Raw genomic sequence first — 16,356 nt, 5'->3', positions numbered from 1 at the left:
CCATATATTTGCACTAAGTTTAGTCGGGCACCATTTGCAGTCATCAGCCGACATTTGAAGCAAAAAGTCAGGTAAAAAAAAAAAAGCCGCGTCGCCGCACCACTTTTTGGGCAAGCTCCATACCAGAAACCGGAGACTTTTTGGGGGGGCCTAATGTATCATAAGCGTATAAAGCATGTTCGCCGAATCCATGCATCATTGTAAAATTCATCGCATGGCCCCTTTAGTAAATCTGTACCATTTGTAAAAAAAAAAAAAGTTTTAATAATTAAAAAAAAAATGAAGCTTACATTATCAAGTAATACAATGGCGGAGTAGATTTTATGGGTATAGGCCCTAAGCGCCTACTTCCCAGAGCGCCCTCATTGAATGTGTCCTGACCTGAAGACAGCTTTGATCGTCCCCTCCCCGCGCTTATTTCTTCAGAAACAATTGACGGAAAAAACCTCCAAAGCTGAACAAACACGACCAACAATCACGCATGATGTTGCACAAAATACGAAGCTTCCAACAACATCTGGACAACACACGTCATGACAACTACGAATGTTTTTGGTCAACTTAATCGGGGAAATCGTTTTGTAAATCATCGTCGTCAGTCATTCACTCTCAAAACGCTGATTAAAATTTTGTTTGTTAAAAAAGTTGGTTAAAATGTTATCAACGTTATGCATTGTCCAATTTTGCCCAACGTTTACCCAACGTTGGGCATATTTTGCCCGACGTTTGTTAATTTGTTTTAACCAACCGTTGGGCTGTTCACCTGTTAAGCAGCAACAGTTGATTAAAAGTAGTCATTTTACCCAACTATGGTTAAAATCGGGTACATTTAACCAGAATTGGGTGAAAGGACTACTTTTAACCAACTGTTGCTTAACAGGTGACTCAGCCCAACGGTTGGTTTAAAAAAAAAAATAACCAACACGTTGGGCAAACGTTGGGCAAAATTGGACAATTTTACACAGCGTTGGTTAAAATTTTAACCAACTTTTTTAACCAACAAAATTTTAACCAGCGTTTTGAGAATGTTCCACAGTATGTAAATGAGCAGTTGATTAAAAACTAAAATATGCTTGGCCTTGATACCAGGGTTCGATTTCGCCATGTCTTTTGCGCAGCTCAAAGCCACGGCTATTTCCATATCCTTTTAGGTATGAATTACTTTGCAATAACAGACAACTGTATGCGCTGATTCACTTTTGGGGTTTTTGCCTTTGGTTTTGCCGCGAAACAAACTGTGAAGAAAGTGTAAAGGAAAGGATTGAGAGACGAGTTGATTGGCAGAACCAGAACCGCAACCCATGCATACACCTCGGTGGATAAAGCGACTGTTCCTGTCTGAGACAGAATCCCCAGGATGATTATTGGCATCCAACAGCAGAAATCCGTCATCACAATCAACGCCATCTTGGCCGCCATTTTGATTTCACGCTCCCTGTGGGCATTCGCTCGGACAGCCCTGGTCGTCCGCTTGACACTGATGAAGATGGCGACGTTGCAGCTCAGGACAATAAGAAATGAAACCAGATTGACACCAAGAAAGAGAACGATTGACAGGATCCAAGATGGCTTCTCACCTGTGGCTACAGAAGTGTTAATGTCGACTGCCGGTAATGAGAGCGAAATTAAAGAACTAAGAGTCTCGCTTCTCACATCAGATGCCTTAGTGGTAAGAGGAAGGCCGATACAAACATCCGAAAGTCCATATATATCAGAATCAGACCCAACTGAAAGTGTTGGCACGATGCTCAGACAAAGTGCCAGAAACCACAAGACAGCAATGATAGTTGTTGTTGATTTTCCCCCAAGAGAGAAGTTTCTCAACGGAAACACAATGCCTAGGAAACAGTCAAAGCTGATGAGTGTCACAAAAAACACGGATGCCTCACTGGACAGAACTGACAGAACTCCAGCAACTTTACACAACATGTTGGAGCGCCACTCAGGGGCCGAAAGAAAGTAGTCCTCGCCAAACGCAAGATCTGCCCCAGCTATGATTATCATGTACACACCCATCATGAAGTCTGCGATTGCCAGATTTGCAACCATACGCGAGAGCGTCTTTTTACCCCCTCCGTCCCCTTTCTGTTTAAGTCTCCAAATCAGGACAGTCGGATTACCAATAAGGGCGCTTATTCCCAATACCCACAACACCACTCGTAGTATGTCATTTGGCATAAGGCTGTCGCACAGCTTCAAATCTGGTTGAGGCTTTGTAGTTGAACAGTTTTGCTCGATCGAAAAGTGATGCAACTTGGATAAGGCACAACAAACACGGTACTCATCCACGTGTCTGAAAATTAAATGAATTAAATGTTTTTAAACATTACACACAATGTATTAAGATTTTCGTGTCAGTACTGCACATAGCATTTGACGCTCTCAAGAATTGGGTGCCGGAAGACTTTCCCAGGCAGCATCATCATTCGTGTTTGATAAAAAACTATTGTAATTGTTGTTATTTGAAAAGCAACTCAATGACTTACGCTTCTTGCAAGGCTGGTAACCCATCAGAGGCGACCTTATCAAGCTTAGTCAACGTGCCTGATATGTTAAGCAGGAAACTGGAAAAATGACAGGAAAATTGACACTTTACCAAGATATGCCTTCGGCTTATACTGTTTTCGTTCGTACGTTAATTCTCTTTCAAACGTGTCATCTGTTCAACCTCCGAGCCATCAAGCCTCGAGCTAGTTTTAAAAATTGTATTCAAGATTGCAAATTTATATTTGATAACCTTAACTTACAATTAGTATTGTGGGCTCGTTCAAAAACAAAGTTTTTCTCTTCAGTTTGCAGATAATTATAAGTTTTGCGAAATCTTTTTGGACATCTTTTACCAGTTTTCTGGAATTGCAATCAATGATAATTTTACGATAAAAATAAATAATAAAAATGCTTATTTATGGGAAATCGCCATGTCTAAATGGCTTTAGGAATAAGTTCTTATCAGATATTTGCAGAATATGCCCAGCATAGCCTACCCAGTAAGTCTTGGTGAAAATTTGAAAGATTTTTATTATTTTGTTTTTAATGTTTCTTTTTAGCACGGCATGTGCCTTGGTTTATAACGTCTTTACAAAACCTACTAAGACTAGCGGTTCTTTTGTAATATTTGGATAATTTATGTCGGTGTTAATATAATTTAGCAACAACTGAAATCTGCAAACTTTACTTAAAAGGAGCCGTAAATGCCAACGATCCAAATAAAACAATGCTGAACAGCTTTTTTAGTTTGACTGTTTAAAATTAGAATATAAAAAAATCACACATTGGCTTTCTTTAGTAAATCAATAATAATACATGAGCAAAGTTACGTGAGAAGAATTGATTTCCCAATTTCTTTTTAAACCCACAACATTACGACAATAACAGTTTTATTATCTCATCAAAATAAAAAGTACCTGATTACCCCCGATTAAAGTCTTAATTTACCAGCTATTTCAAGTATCGAACTCGAAAGAAAATGGTTACGGGTAGAGATAGTCAGATTGATGCCCAAATCTTAATATGCAAATTGAGATTGCACTCTCCGCTGCAGTGAAATCAAAAAATAAAACAAGTGCCGTTTCAAACTTACAGAGATTGAAGACTAGACAGCCCGCTAAACGCGTCGGCAGGAATCGACTCTACAGGAAGACTTTGCATCCCACTGTCAAATCAAGTAAAGAATGAACAGAGTTGAAATACACAGGGTGTTCTCTCAGAGAAGGGTATCACAACAGGGCTGGATTCAGTGTTTCGTAGGCCCTAGGCATACTAGGCACCAGCACCAATTTCATGTTAATGCTAAGCTGTAGGCCTACTATAACTAGCAAGCCAGTCCAAACTGGTAGCTCTCTAAAGCCTGTTGGCACACAGTGGTATATGTTTAGTAGGCCCTCATTTTTTTTCGTAGGGCCCCGAATTTTTTCGTAGGCCCTATAGCACACAGTGCCTACAGTGCCTACTGTGCCTATCGGAAAATATGGGCCTGATCACAAAACAAAGGGATGTATTACCAAATAATATGACCAAACTATGAACAATATGACCATTATTATGGTCGTCATAAACTACTTTGCGGTAAACTTTCCAATGATATCATGGATGCATTCCTCTGGTCACACATCACCGACTTCCACAATTTATGATAAAAAACCATAAAATAATGGTCGTTGAGTTTATAACTTGTTCATATTGTACCTTTGTTTGGGGATTACTTTTCGCGGGACAGCAATATATTTCTACTATACATTCCAACGACGTCACATTGCAAACATACATACATGTATTATTTCGTTGGAAAACACATTGGAAGTAGTTATTACGATCTGTTACATATTTTCTTTTAATAAATCAATACTGTGACTTTCCCAAGTCAGAGAATTGATAGGGGAATAAATGTGTGCTTGGAAGGTATTAAACACTTTGTTTAAGACTGGTTGGAGTCTGGATGCTGAAAATTACCCGTGGCGAAACCGAGGGTAATTATCAGCATTCCAGGCGCTAATCAGTCTTAAACCTTGAGTGCGTTCGATTACTCCCCCAGCTTACTCGCACCTAGCTCCTCGCGTGATGACGTTGACCATGTTGTGAAACCAGAGCGCGTGCGCGTGTATTGTTATTTGAGGGCGTAATACGCGCAATGTCCAAATCCTAACATCAAGGCTATAATACATTCAGACACTCCCGGCAGGGTGACCGTTTTAGCCGATTTTTGGCTAATTTAACAGATTCTCTTGTTAAAAAAAAAACGAGCTTGACAGAGAATTTGACAGAATGGATATTTTTGGCAGATTTCTGGCAGAATTCTGCAAAAATGGTGATTAACAGCTAAAAACCATAGCAAATTTGGAGAAAAAAAATGGTACATTTGTTTAAAAAATCTTTAATCTTTTCAAACTGAACAAATCCTTGGATAAATGGAACAGGTCGACTGGTCTAGGTGCTGAGATTTACTGGGAACCTGACTTAACGCCGCAACCGCGTTTTGCCTAAAATTTACCCAATAATTTCAAAACATCTTTATGTGACTATAGACTGTTAATTATGTAATTTGAACCTTAATTAAGGCAGCACTACAAATATGCATGTGATTTTAAGGGTTTCCAGTGTATTTTGCGGAAATCTGGGGAATTTGGCAGATTTTTGATAAATCTGACAGATTTTTGAAGCGCATTTAGCAGAATTTTGCCATGACCTTACGGTCACCCTGACTCCCGGCCAAAATGGTTGGTTACCTCCTGAGCCTGCCAGCGTAATTTTTATTCCTAGGAGGGTTAGGGGCAATGTCATGAATAATTCATGTTTATCCATGAGAACGGACAATGACATCAACAGCATTATTGTTGGTTTCTCAACTAGTTACAATACATTAAAGCATTTTAAAGAACGGTTGTCGTCGAGCTACCACACAGTAGCCTAGCGGATAGCGAGATGAGCTATGGATACAAAGATCCCTGGTTCGAATCCACGTCGTCGCTGCTCATTTTCATCAGCTATTTTTCTTCTCCAAATTTATCAGTGAGATAATTTTAAATTAATGGGAAAATAGAACGAGAACCTCAGAAAGGGAAAACTGAATTATTCATGACATTGCCTCTAACCCTCCTAGGAAAAAATATTACGCAGCCTGCCACGGTCATCCACTCCCCCGCTCCCCGGTTGTTCTCCCCAGCTGATGGAGCACACACCGCGCAATGAGAGACAACATTGAACAGGGGCCTGGTTGGAAGAAGTCCTGACTTCTAATCGGAAGAAGTCCTGACTTCTTATCAGGTGATCTGAGTTCGAATCTCAGTGAGCGTTTTCACTTCTTCTCATTTTACCTTTTAAATAAGTAAAGCGAGGAAGGAACATTTCTCACTAGACGTAAAGCCTGTCTTGGGTTTGTGTTGTGGAGAACAAGGCATTAGATATGCATGTATAATGGACCAATCAGAAGATGGAAAGCGGATGCCGTTTGGAAACAAAAGAAAGATTTTTTTTTCTGTACACATGCATATGGGCGTATTTCGAAGTTACGTTGAGTTGCAAGTCAGGTTCTCGGACTTTAGTTTCCCTTGAAAAAAATCCTCCAAAACCACAAGAAGCATCCAATGGGAATCGAACTCGCACCATCGGATTCGTAAGCCAATGTAGTATCCGTGGCACTTCAGCAGTGACTCGATCGATGTGGTAGTTTTAAACATTATACTATTGCACATAACTATAGGGCCCTCCAGCATATTCTATATTATACTAACAGCGTGTGGTATGGAAAAAAATAGCGCGCAGGGCGTCATGCACGTTGGCAGCCATGTTTATTGCATGGCTCGATTCGGCGAACCGACTCGGCGAGTCGGCTCGAGTAAGCGCGAGAAGTCACGTGAGAGGTAAATCGAACGCTGTCGCGCTTGCACGAGTAAGTGCGGGGGAAGTAATCGAACGCACTCCTTGTATGAAATATTGACTTACTGGTAGTATTGCGCATCCTTAAAGGTAGTCTGGTTCCCAGACCAAAAGATTCTGACTATTCCTGATGAATCTTAGGTCAGGCAGCCTCCGTGACTAAAAACAAACATGACAGCTTTGAGGGCCCTTTTTCAAAGCTCGGTTTCGTTTCCGATTTCGCTTTATCGCTTGTAGCTTTTAATGTTCTGATCATAGTTTTAAAATAAATCACTTGCTTTGTAATATCATACAGTGACGATAATACAGTTTGATGTTTCTGTAAGATAACATTGACTAATGTTGATTTGGAATCTTCAAAATTAGGCATCCAAATAGCTAGCACTGTTATCAGGCAGACCCGAATGAAGACCGAGTTTTGGAAAATCTCGGTAACGGTCGTCAAATTCAAAATTGTACATGACGCAGCAAAAAGTTCGGCCATACGATCCGAGTATATTTGATGCACAAAATCATCGTTGAATTTCAGGTTTTCCAAATGAAAGCAATGAACATTAATTATCAAGTCATTTGAAATAAAATTAATAAGCAATTAGCAGTTACTTAAACCTATATTATATACTCGGAAATACTGGGGCGCTATCCGATTGTCGACGAAACGACTTCGGCAAACTTCGGAAATTTTCGGAAAAAGGAGGAATTCCTCCCGTTTTAGTCACGTGATGTAAATTGTCATACAATGTATTACCGGAGGCTACCGGACCTAAGATTCATCAGGAATAGTCAGAATCTTTTGGTCTGGGAACCAGACTACCTTAAAGGTATAGTCCATCATTTGTAATTTGTGCATTTTGTTCGTTTGAAGCAACAATAGTGCTCAAATTCTAAAGAAGGGCGCTGAACAGCTAACCTTATGAAGTTTCAGCTCAGCTTAATTCAGCTATATATTTCGAGAAAAACAACATCTTGATTTCAAATAAAAAGTTGCTGAATCATGTTTTGAATTGGGCTTGAATTCAGCGTCCGAGACACGTTCTCATCATGAAGGAAGAAAATAAAAATATTTTCTTCCTCCATGTTCTCACTGAGCCAATGGACCGATCCAGTATCCACCGCCCCATGGTGTTCTGACCAATCAGATTGCAGCTACGCGATGTCGCGCACTGATCCGACGAATTATAGCAACCGCGCGCGGACGTGTTCGCCGTGTTAACGCTTGCGTGTGCTTCGCCGAATAAAAAAACTACTAACAGAAATTTCCAACTGTGCCTTCTTTCGTTGATTTCTTCAAAATGACAGCTTGCCAGAAAGAATAATTTCACAGGTTACAACTGATAATGTAGTAACCAACGGATAACGCATCATCAACCGATAATGTATCACAAATTGACCGATATTGTATCACTAACCGATAATGTACCAAAAATTGACTGATAGTGTAGTAAAATTTGTATCCGATAATGTATCACGTGTCGACGGATAATGTAACTACAAAATAAGTGTATCCGATAATGTATCACCACGGAACGGATACTGTATCAACCGATAATGTATCAAAAATCAACCGATAATGTATCAGTATGGGGAAAAGGTGTACACAAATGTTTGTTTTATGTCCGATTATCCCGCCCCACTTTTTGACCAGGGAGGGGGGTCTGGGCTAGTTGATCACCACCACCCACGTTATTTTGTATTTAGAGAAAAAGGGCAGATTTTGAGGTATTTTTCAAACGTTCCAACCGCCGAAATGTATTAAATAGTACTGAGAAAGGGAGAAAAAAATACAAATAGCTTGAAATACGCAGGGACGTCTGTATCATGAACAGCGTCCCCAGTGTCTGTGGTCTCCAGCAAGGCCCCCCCCCCCCGTTTGTATTTCACGGCCAGGACTTTTTTTTTTAGCTATCCCCCATCCCCAAGTCCCCAGCACAGATTTACGCTACTGTTGCAGGGGCGGATCCAGGAATTTTCGCGGGGGGGGGGTTCATCAGCAAAACAATCTGAGAATGTACACAGGAATTTTTTTCCTGTAAAGTCAAAAACTGGGGGAAGGGGGGTATCATATTTCAATAGGGGAAGCTGTTCAAATTTGACAATTATTAACACTGGATTACAGAATGGTGTAAAAATACCCCCTATCTAAGCTGCCTCCGTCCGTATTTTGAACAGGCGGACATTAAAACAGTATTTTTTTTGGGGGGGGGTGTCACAGCAGAGGCGGGGGGTGCATTATTTTTTTTAGGAATTTGTATGCAATTTGTTTTGGGACACAGCTGGGGGACCCCTCCCCCTGGATCCGCGCCTGTTTTGGCCTCAAGGAAGCGGCAGGCTCGTGACGTTTGGACTCCAAACTGTGCAGGTTGAACAAACTGAAGTCAGTGGGTAGACAAATGCGAACGGTGACCCCCCCCCCCCCCTAAAAAAAGCCTGGGCATTATTTTGTACGGTACAGTAATATTGTGTACATGATTGTAGGATTTTATCAGCGCTCCCCGTTGAAAATATGGCACGACCCCCCTCCCCACTCATCGACCCCCTCCCCTCATCCCCCCCTCCCCCCTCCTCCCCCCTCCCTCCTCATCCACCCTCCTCCTCATCCCCCCACTAAATGAGCAGTGTTGCTGTGATTGTGCCCTTTTCAAATCTGTAAGAAAAAAAATTGACTGGGGTCGACAAGGGACCCATGAAGCTTGATCGCATCTAGACTATCTTCGACGATTGCCGCCTAAATCCGGTAAACTTGTTAACATTGTATCTTTTGTGACAACTCAAATTACACGATCATTTCAGATGGTAGTTTTGCTATACACATGCCTCGCCACTCGTATGTGTTCCCGGTTCATCCACAGCGCGTATTTTGAATGATGCAAAGTTATTGGGGGAGGGAATAGTCTGGGAGACCATCGCAAGTTAAATTGAACGTATGCGCGCGCCGACGCTGCCTGACGCTCATGCGAAGACGCTGCTGCTAATAGCCACATTCTGGCACATTCTGGAAGTGGTGTGGAACTTTGCGCGCGAACCAGTACAGTACAGTACGCACATGCTGTGTCCCGTCCATTGATCTCCATACGGAGATCAATGGTCCCGTAGGTCCATGGGGCTCTCAAAAGTGGTAAAACGCGCCCTCTTTTGTCGCAGCACGAAGCCCATATGGAGGCCAAGTGTCCAGAGAAAAGAACTTGTCCACATTTCGGCGCGGATAGGCGAGTGCGGTTACCCCCCCCCCCCCCCGACATCAAAAGCTGGATACGCCACTAGCCTAGGCCCACTTGGAAGTAGAGCGTCTCCAAACCAGAGCAACTCCCTACCTCCCAAATTAAAGTAAAGGCACTTAGTAAAGGCACTTATATACACTCTAAAAACAACTTAGTCAAATTATTGACTGGTTTTCCTAGTTATTGGAAATTGACTAGGAATTTAGTCAAACATGCACAATTTCATAACATGACTAGAAAAAGTAGTTGGGTTCGACTCCGATTTCAGTTATTTGCATAACTATTTCTTCAAAGCCATGAATACTGACTGGAAAAATCTAGTCAGATTGACTGATTTTCAAGTGCACCCAGCTGACCCTGAATGGCTAGTCAAATTTAACTGGTTTCTAGTCAAATCTGACTAATGCTTTTTTAGAGTGTAGTAAAGGCACTTATTAGACTTTAATTAATTTGCAATATTTCCACCTTTTCCCAATACTGATACATTATCGGTTGATTTTTTACGGCGACGCCCATACTCTTCAATTAACCAAAACAAAATGCGAACCACATCAAACTTACAGAAGTTTGAGACTTGAGAGTTCACCAAAAGTACCAGGTGGAATGGTCACGAGCGGAAGATTTGCCAAGATTCTGTCGAATCAAATGGAGAACGACACAGTTGATATATAGTGCAAAAAATAGATATTACCGTTGAGAAGAACGCGCTTAATATTTCTTCACAAAATAATGCATGTGCTCCTCTAAACAACATTTGCTTTTTCTCCTGACAAATTTTCAATTTGTATACTATGTCTAAACCAAAAAAGTACGAATAATGGTGTCTTCAACTCTCTGAAAAAAAGGGTTTTCATTTTGCGCATAAATGAACCCGCTATGCATTTGAGAATATTATCCACATTTTCTGAAAAAAAAATTAATAACTAAATGTTGCTGGATTTGGTTGTTAGATGTCTGTTTCAAAGTGAATAACTTCTATATTGCTAGGGAAAAAACGATTGAAAAGAAATCTACTTTTCGAGTTCAAACTCGACAAAAAAACCGGGAACTTATAATTTAATCATATTATTCCGATTAATGCAGGGTGAAAGTTACTGACGTTATCCATTATAGATTAAAGTTGGCTTTTACTGTTATGTTTTGTGACTCTTGCCCCGAATAAAATACAGTTTAAAAAGCTTCAAGAATAATTTCTTATCTATTATTGGCAAGATTAAATAATCCCGTCATGCTCAGTACTTTGCGAAAATTAGAACTATTTGTAAGATAAAGCTAGCTGATAATAAAACGGTCGTAAAATCCCAATTTCCAGTAAGTGTTGTACTATGGGGCCTTTATTTGCTTTCTTTTTTAGCATGTGACCCATGGTTAAAGACGTCTTTTCAAAACCATTAAGACCTGCTGTTCTCGTGCAAGTAATTTAACTTCAATTTTGCAAACTATACTAAATCGGAGCCGTAAAAACATTGCCCACGATCAAAATAAATAAAACAAATTGCTGAACTAGCTTCTTCTTTTTTTAATTTATATGAAATTGATATGTTTTAATGTGAGATTAATTCCCATTCCAATAGCCTGCACTACATAAAGCTTTTAGTTTCCATTGTTACATTATCGATTTCAAACTGCCAAGTTTACAATTGATGCCCAAAGCTTATGATATGCAAATGGAGATTGTACTCTCCGCTGTGACATCATAAACGAACAACTTACAGCCTTTGGAGATTGATCAGCCCGCTAAAGGCGTCGTTGGTAATCGACGCTAGAGAAAGATTGTACATCAAACTGTCAAGTAAAGAATAAACGGACATAAAATACACTGGGAGTTCTCTCAAAAAAGGGTATCACACAAAGAAAGGGATGATAACCGAAGTATGAACTTAATAACCATTAAAGCAGTAAGCTTTCCAATAATGTATGAAATGCTTTCATCTGGTCATTAATAAATGAACCCGCCAATGATATCTTGGATGCATTCCTCTGGTCCTCGCTTAGTTCATATTATACCTTTGTAGTTTTCTTTTTGGGGGACATCATATACAGCAAAATATTTTCAATATACTATTCCAAAGACATCACATCGCAGCATATTATATTATTTTGTTTGAGCACACATTGTGATGGAAGTAGTTATTATCATCTGTTACATCTATGTTGTTTTTTTTTAAAAACAAATCAATATTGTGACTTCCCTATTGAAGTCTTATCAGATTGGTCGGAAGGAAAAAAGACAGAGAATTGATATCACTTAAATATCACAAAGGTCCATTACATAACCTGACTGTATATATTTACTAGGTTGAACAACTGAGTTTGTATATATAAACCAAATTTCAAACAAATGATCACGAAAGACCTTTTTGTAAATAATTAAGGTGGTTAACGTTAGCTTTTGTGGGAGTGAGTTTGGTCTCTATTTAGATAGCTTAAGAAACACATAAAGCTTGCATTGTACACTTTAATTAACAACGACTAAAACACGAACCACATCAAACTTACAGGGATCGGAGATTGGAGAGTCTGCTAAAGGTACGGGGGAAAATCGACACGAGCGACAGATTGATCAGTTGACTGTTGAATCAATTATATTACCATGGGGATAAGCGATCTTATTATTACTTCACAAAATTTAAAATCCATACATGTTCTCTTTTAAAAAAAGATTTTTTCCCCTGTAACAACCTTTCAGTTTGTATGTTATGTTAAACTAAAAAAGTCCGATTTTGGATATCTCCAACGCTCTGAAAAAAAGGTTTTCATTTTGCGGATAAATGAACCCGCCAATCGATAGCGGAAATATTGTCAGGCAGCAAATAATTCAAATTTATGAAGATATATTTTTATATTTCTCCCATCGAGAAATATTAAACTGTGTGGTCCATGAAGACATTCATTCAAGTTAATTCTTGAAAAATTAGCAGATGAATTAATATCATAAATTACAAGTATGCCTTTTTTCAAAGTCAATAATAAATGTGTGAGCAAATATTACGTGGGAAGAATTCAAGTACCCAATTTCGATTAATTCCAAACAATACATAAATAACAGTTTTATTTTGTTCAATCAAAGCAAAAAGAAACCTGATTAACTCCTTCTTATTTGAGTCTTCTGAAATTAAACAGCTTTTTATGGACACATGTTACTCTCACTCGACAGTGGCGTATCGGGAGGGGGGGGGGCAGAAGGGGCAACTCCCCCCCCCCCCCCCCCGGCGGATTTGTTTGAAATATTTTTTTTTCAGTAAGTGTTTCCATAAATTGTTAGAGAGTTCTGACATCAACCTAAAACAAAACCAGCTCAAAAATCATTACGATGCGCCATGAAAATTAACATAGCTTTTCCAGTATGCACAATAATGGTCAGTTTTGACGAGCGCCCAATTTGGAAGATAGGTAATAGTCTCCCCCCCCCCCCCCGCTGTTTTATTTTACGGAGGCCAAGTGTCCGGAGAATTTTTTCTTTCCCCCCCCCCCTCCCCCCTCTTGTGATATCAAAAGCTGGATACGCTATTTTCACTAGCAAGAAAATGGTTAATGGTAACTATGGAGAGAGTCAGATTGATGCCCAACGCTTATGATATGCAAATTGAAATTGCACTCTCTGCTGTGACATCATAAACAAACAGGAGTCGTATCAAACTTACAGATATTGAAGATTGAACAGCCCGCTAAACGTGTCGGCAGGAATCGACTCAACAGGAAGATTTTCCAACCCACTGTCAAGTCAAGTAAAGAATAAACGGAGTTGAAATACACAGGGTGTCCTCTCACAAAGAGGCATCACACAAAGAAAGGATCAATAAGACCAAACTATGAACTTCAGGACGATCACTATGGTTTTGACATGCATTAAATTTGCAAAAAAATATTTTGGATGCATTCCTCTGGTCATGCATTCCTCTGGTCATTATTTTATAAAGCTATCAAATAATGGTCGTTGAGTTCATATAACTTGTTCATATTATACCTTTGTTTGTGGTTTACCTTTTGGGGACGCCCTGTACAGCAAAATATTTCTAATTTACATTCCAAAGACACCACATTGCTAACATATATATTATTTCGTTTGAAAACACATTGTGGTGGAAGTAGTTATTATGATCTGTTACACAATTATTTGTTTTAAAGAAATCAATGTTGTGACTTCCCCGTTGAAGTCTTATCAGATTGCTCAGAAAAAAAACTCAAAGAATTACTAATACTGTCGAATCCAATTGAGAACATTCAATTGAAATATTCTGCAAAATATTTATATTATCGAGGGGATACGCGCTCCTATACTTCACAAAACGTAATATCCATATATGTACTCCTCAAAATAGGATTTTTCCCTATAACAAATTTTTAGTTTGTATATTATGTTTAAACCAAAAAATTCAATTTTTGGGTGTCTCCAACTCTCTGAAAAAGGGTTTTCATTTTCCGCATAATGAACCTGCCATTCGAGAGCCGATATATTTTCCGGCAGCATCATAATTCTAATTTTATGAAGCAATAATTCATTAACTAAACGTCGCTGGATTTGGTTGTGAGATGTGTCTTTCAAAGTGAATAAATTGCTAGGAAAAACAGAAATTAAATAACAAATGAAATAATATTTTTTTCCGATTTTAAACTCGAAACCAGCCTCAGGAACACTTTAATTATATTTATCTAGACTTTGTCATGAGCTGTTGCACGTCAATTTAACGTGATCCATTATAGATTGCCGTTGACTTTTATTTTTATATTGTCTGACTCTTACACCAAATAAAATAAAATATATATCCCGACTCGGTGCTTTGCGAAAATTTAAAGGATTCGTAAAATAATGCTAATTAACTGATAATAAAACGGCCATAAAATCCAATTTTTCAGTTCCACCCACTGGGGCTTTTATTTAATTGTTTTAGCCTGTGACCCATGGTTGAAGACGTCTTTTCAAAACTCATAATAAAAACATAATAAAACGGCCATGAAATCCAATAATTACCAGTTATACCAACCACGGGGCATTGATTTATTTATTTGTTTTAGCATGTGACCCATGACTGACGACGTCTTTTCAAAACTCATTAAGACCCGTGGTTCTTGTGCAGGTAATTAACCCAACTGCAATTATATGCAAAATATATGCCCCCAAAAAGGAGCCTAAAGACATTGGCCAGGATCCAAATAACAAAAAAAAGGAATTGCCGAAACAGTTAATTCGATTCCCATTCCAATAGCTTGCAACTGTCATTTGAAAGATTTGTAAAATAATGCTAACTGATAATGAAGCGGCTATCAAATCCAATTTCCAGTTCTACCCACTGGGGCCTTCATTTAATTGTTTTAGCATGTGATTGTGACCCATGGTTGAAGACGTCTTTTCAAAACCCATTAAGACCTGTGGTTCTTGTACAGGTAATTAACCAATATCTTCAATTATATGCAAACTATACGCCAGAAAGTAGCCTACAGATATTGGCCACGATCCAAATATCAAAAAAAATGGAATTGCTGAGAAATAAAAATTTAGTGCGAGATTGATAGTTCGTTTTAGTTCGATTCCCATTCAAATAGCTTACAGTGCTTTTTGAGCTTTAGTATCTTTTGTGACATCAACAAGTGTCAAACTTAGAGGGTTTTGAGATTGGAGAATCAATCAAGTGCACCAGCGGGAATCGACGCGAGCGGAACATTTATCATTTCACTGTCGAATCAAATGAAAAATATATAACAAAACTGGAATACTCTTCAAAATCTGTAAATTTAGATTGTGTTAAAAGTACTATTAAAGTGTACGTTCTATTCAAATTAATGATTGCCACTTTTCAGTTGAACTGTCAGCTCGGTATATGTACCTCAAATTCCACTTCATTTTTATTTAAACATTGGACAGATTTAGATTTGTTTTTTATTTCTCCCATCGAGAAATATTAAAATGTGTGGTCAATGAAGACATTCATTCAAGTTAATTCGCGAAAAATTAGCAGATGAATTAATATTATAAATTACAAGTAGGCCTTTTTTAAAAGTCAATAATAAATGTGTGAGCAAATATTACGTGGGAAGAATTCAAGTACCCAATTTCGATTAATTCCAAACAATACATAAATAACAGTTTTATTTTGTTCAATCAAAGTAAAAAGAACCTGATTAACTCCTAATTAAAGTCTTCTGAAATTAAACAGCTATTTTAATGGACACATGGTACTCTCACTCGACAGTGGCGTATCCAGAGGGGGGAGGGCAGAAGTTGCAACTCCCCCCCACCCCCTTGGCGGATTTTTTTTGAAATATTTGTTTTTTGAAATATAAGTGTTTCCATAAATGGTTAGAGATTTCTGACATCAACTTAAAAAAAAAACAGCTCAAAAATCATTACGATGCGCCATGAAAATCGACATAGCTTTTCCAATATGCACAATAATGGTCAGTTTTGACGAGCGCCCCTATTTGGAAGAAAGGTAATAGTCTCCCCCCCCCCCCACTTTTTTATTTTACGGAGGCCAAGTGTCCGGAGAAGAAAAAAATTCTTCTACATTTCGGCGCGGATGTGCGGTTGCCCCAGACCCCGCCTGATATCAAAGTCTGGATACGCTACTGTCACTCGAAAGAAAATGGTTAATGGTAACTATGGAGAGAGTCAGATTGATGCCCAACGCTTATGATATGCAAATTAAAATTGCATTTTCTGCTGTGACATCATAAACAAACAGGAGTCGTTTCAAACTTACAGCTGGTGGAGATTGATCAGCCCGCTAAATATGTCGTTGGTAATCGACGCTAGAGGAAGACTCTC

General features: G+C 38.9%; 1 protein-coding gene across 1 annotated transcript; it reads right to left on the bottom strand.

The window, feature by feature from the left end:
• Positions 1–1,078: 1,078 nt before the first annotated feature.
• Positions 1,079–4,571, bottom strand: LOC119720919 (G-protein coupled receptor GRL101-like). The gene is made up of 4 exons (XM_038190786.1): positions 4,543–4,571; positions 3,581–3,652; positions 2,487–2,564; positions 1,079–2,293 (listed from the first exon to the last, which is right to left on the bottom strand). Exons 1-4 carry the CDS (start codon positions 4,569–4,571, stop codon positions 1,159–1,161), a joined length of 1,314 nt encoding a protein of 437 aa, XP_038046714.1. The 3' UTR covers positions 1,079–1,158.
• Between the last annotated feature and the right edge of the window lie 11,785 nt (positions 4,572–16,356).

Source organism: Patiria miniata, unplaced genomic scaffold (assembly GCF_015706575.1).
Source record: "Patiria miniata isolate m_02_andy unplaced genomic scaffold, ASM1570657v1 HiC_scaffold_9, whole genome shotgun sequence".
Classification (NCBI taxonomy): Eukaryota; Metazoa; Echinodermata; class Asteroidea; order Valvatida; family Asterinidae; genus Patiria; species Patiria miniata.
The sequence above is the reverse complement of the archived record's forward strand: the minus strand, read 5'-3'. Positions and strand labels throughout refer to the sequence as shown.

Excerpts from the sequence above, each read along its gene's own strand:
- LOC119720919 (XM_038190786.1), bottom strand. The coding sequence starts at position 4,571 with ATGGTCAACGTCATCACGCGAGGAGCTAG. Across the intron at positions 3,653-4,542 it reads GTCATCACGCGAGGAGCTAG|TGGGATGCAAAGTCTTCCTG; the intron begins GTGCGAGTAAGC and ends TTGATTTGACAG. Across the intron at positions 2,294-2,486 it reads TTACCAGCCTTGCAAGAAGC|ACACGTGGATGAGTACCGTG; the intron begins GTAAGTCATTGA and ends TTTAATTTTCAG.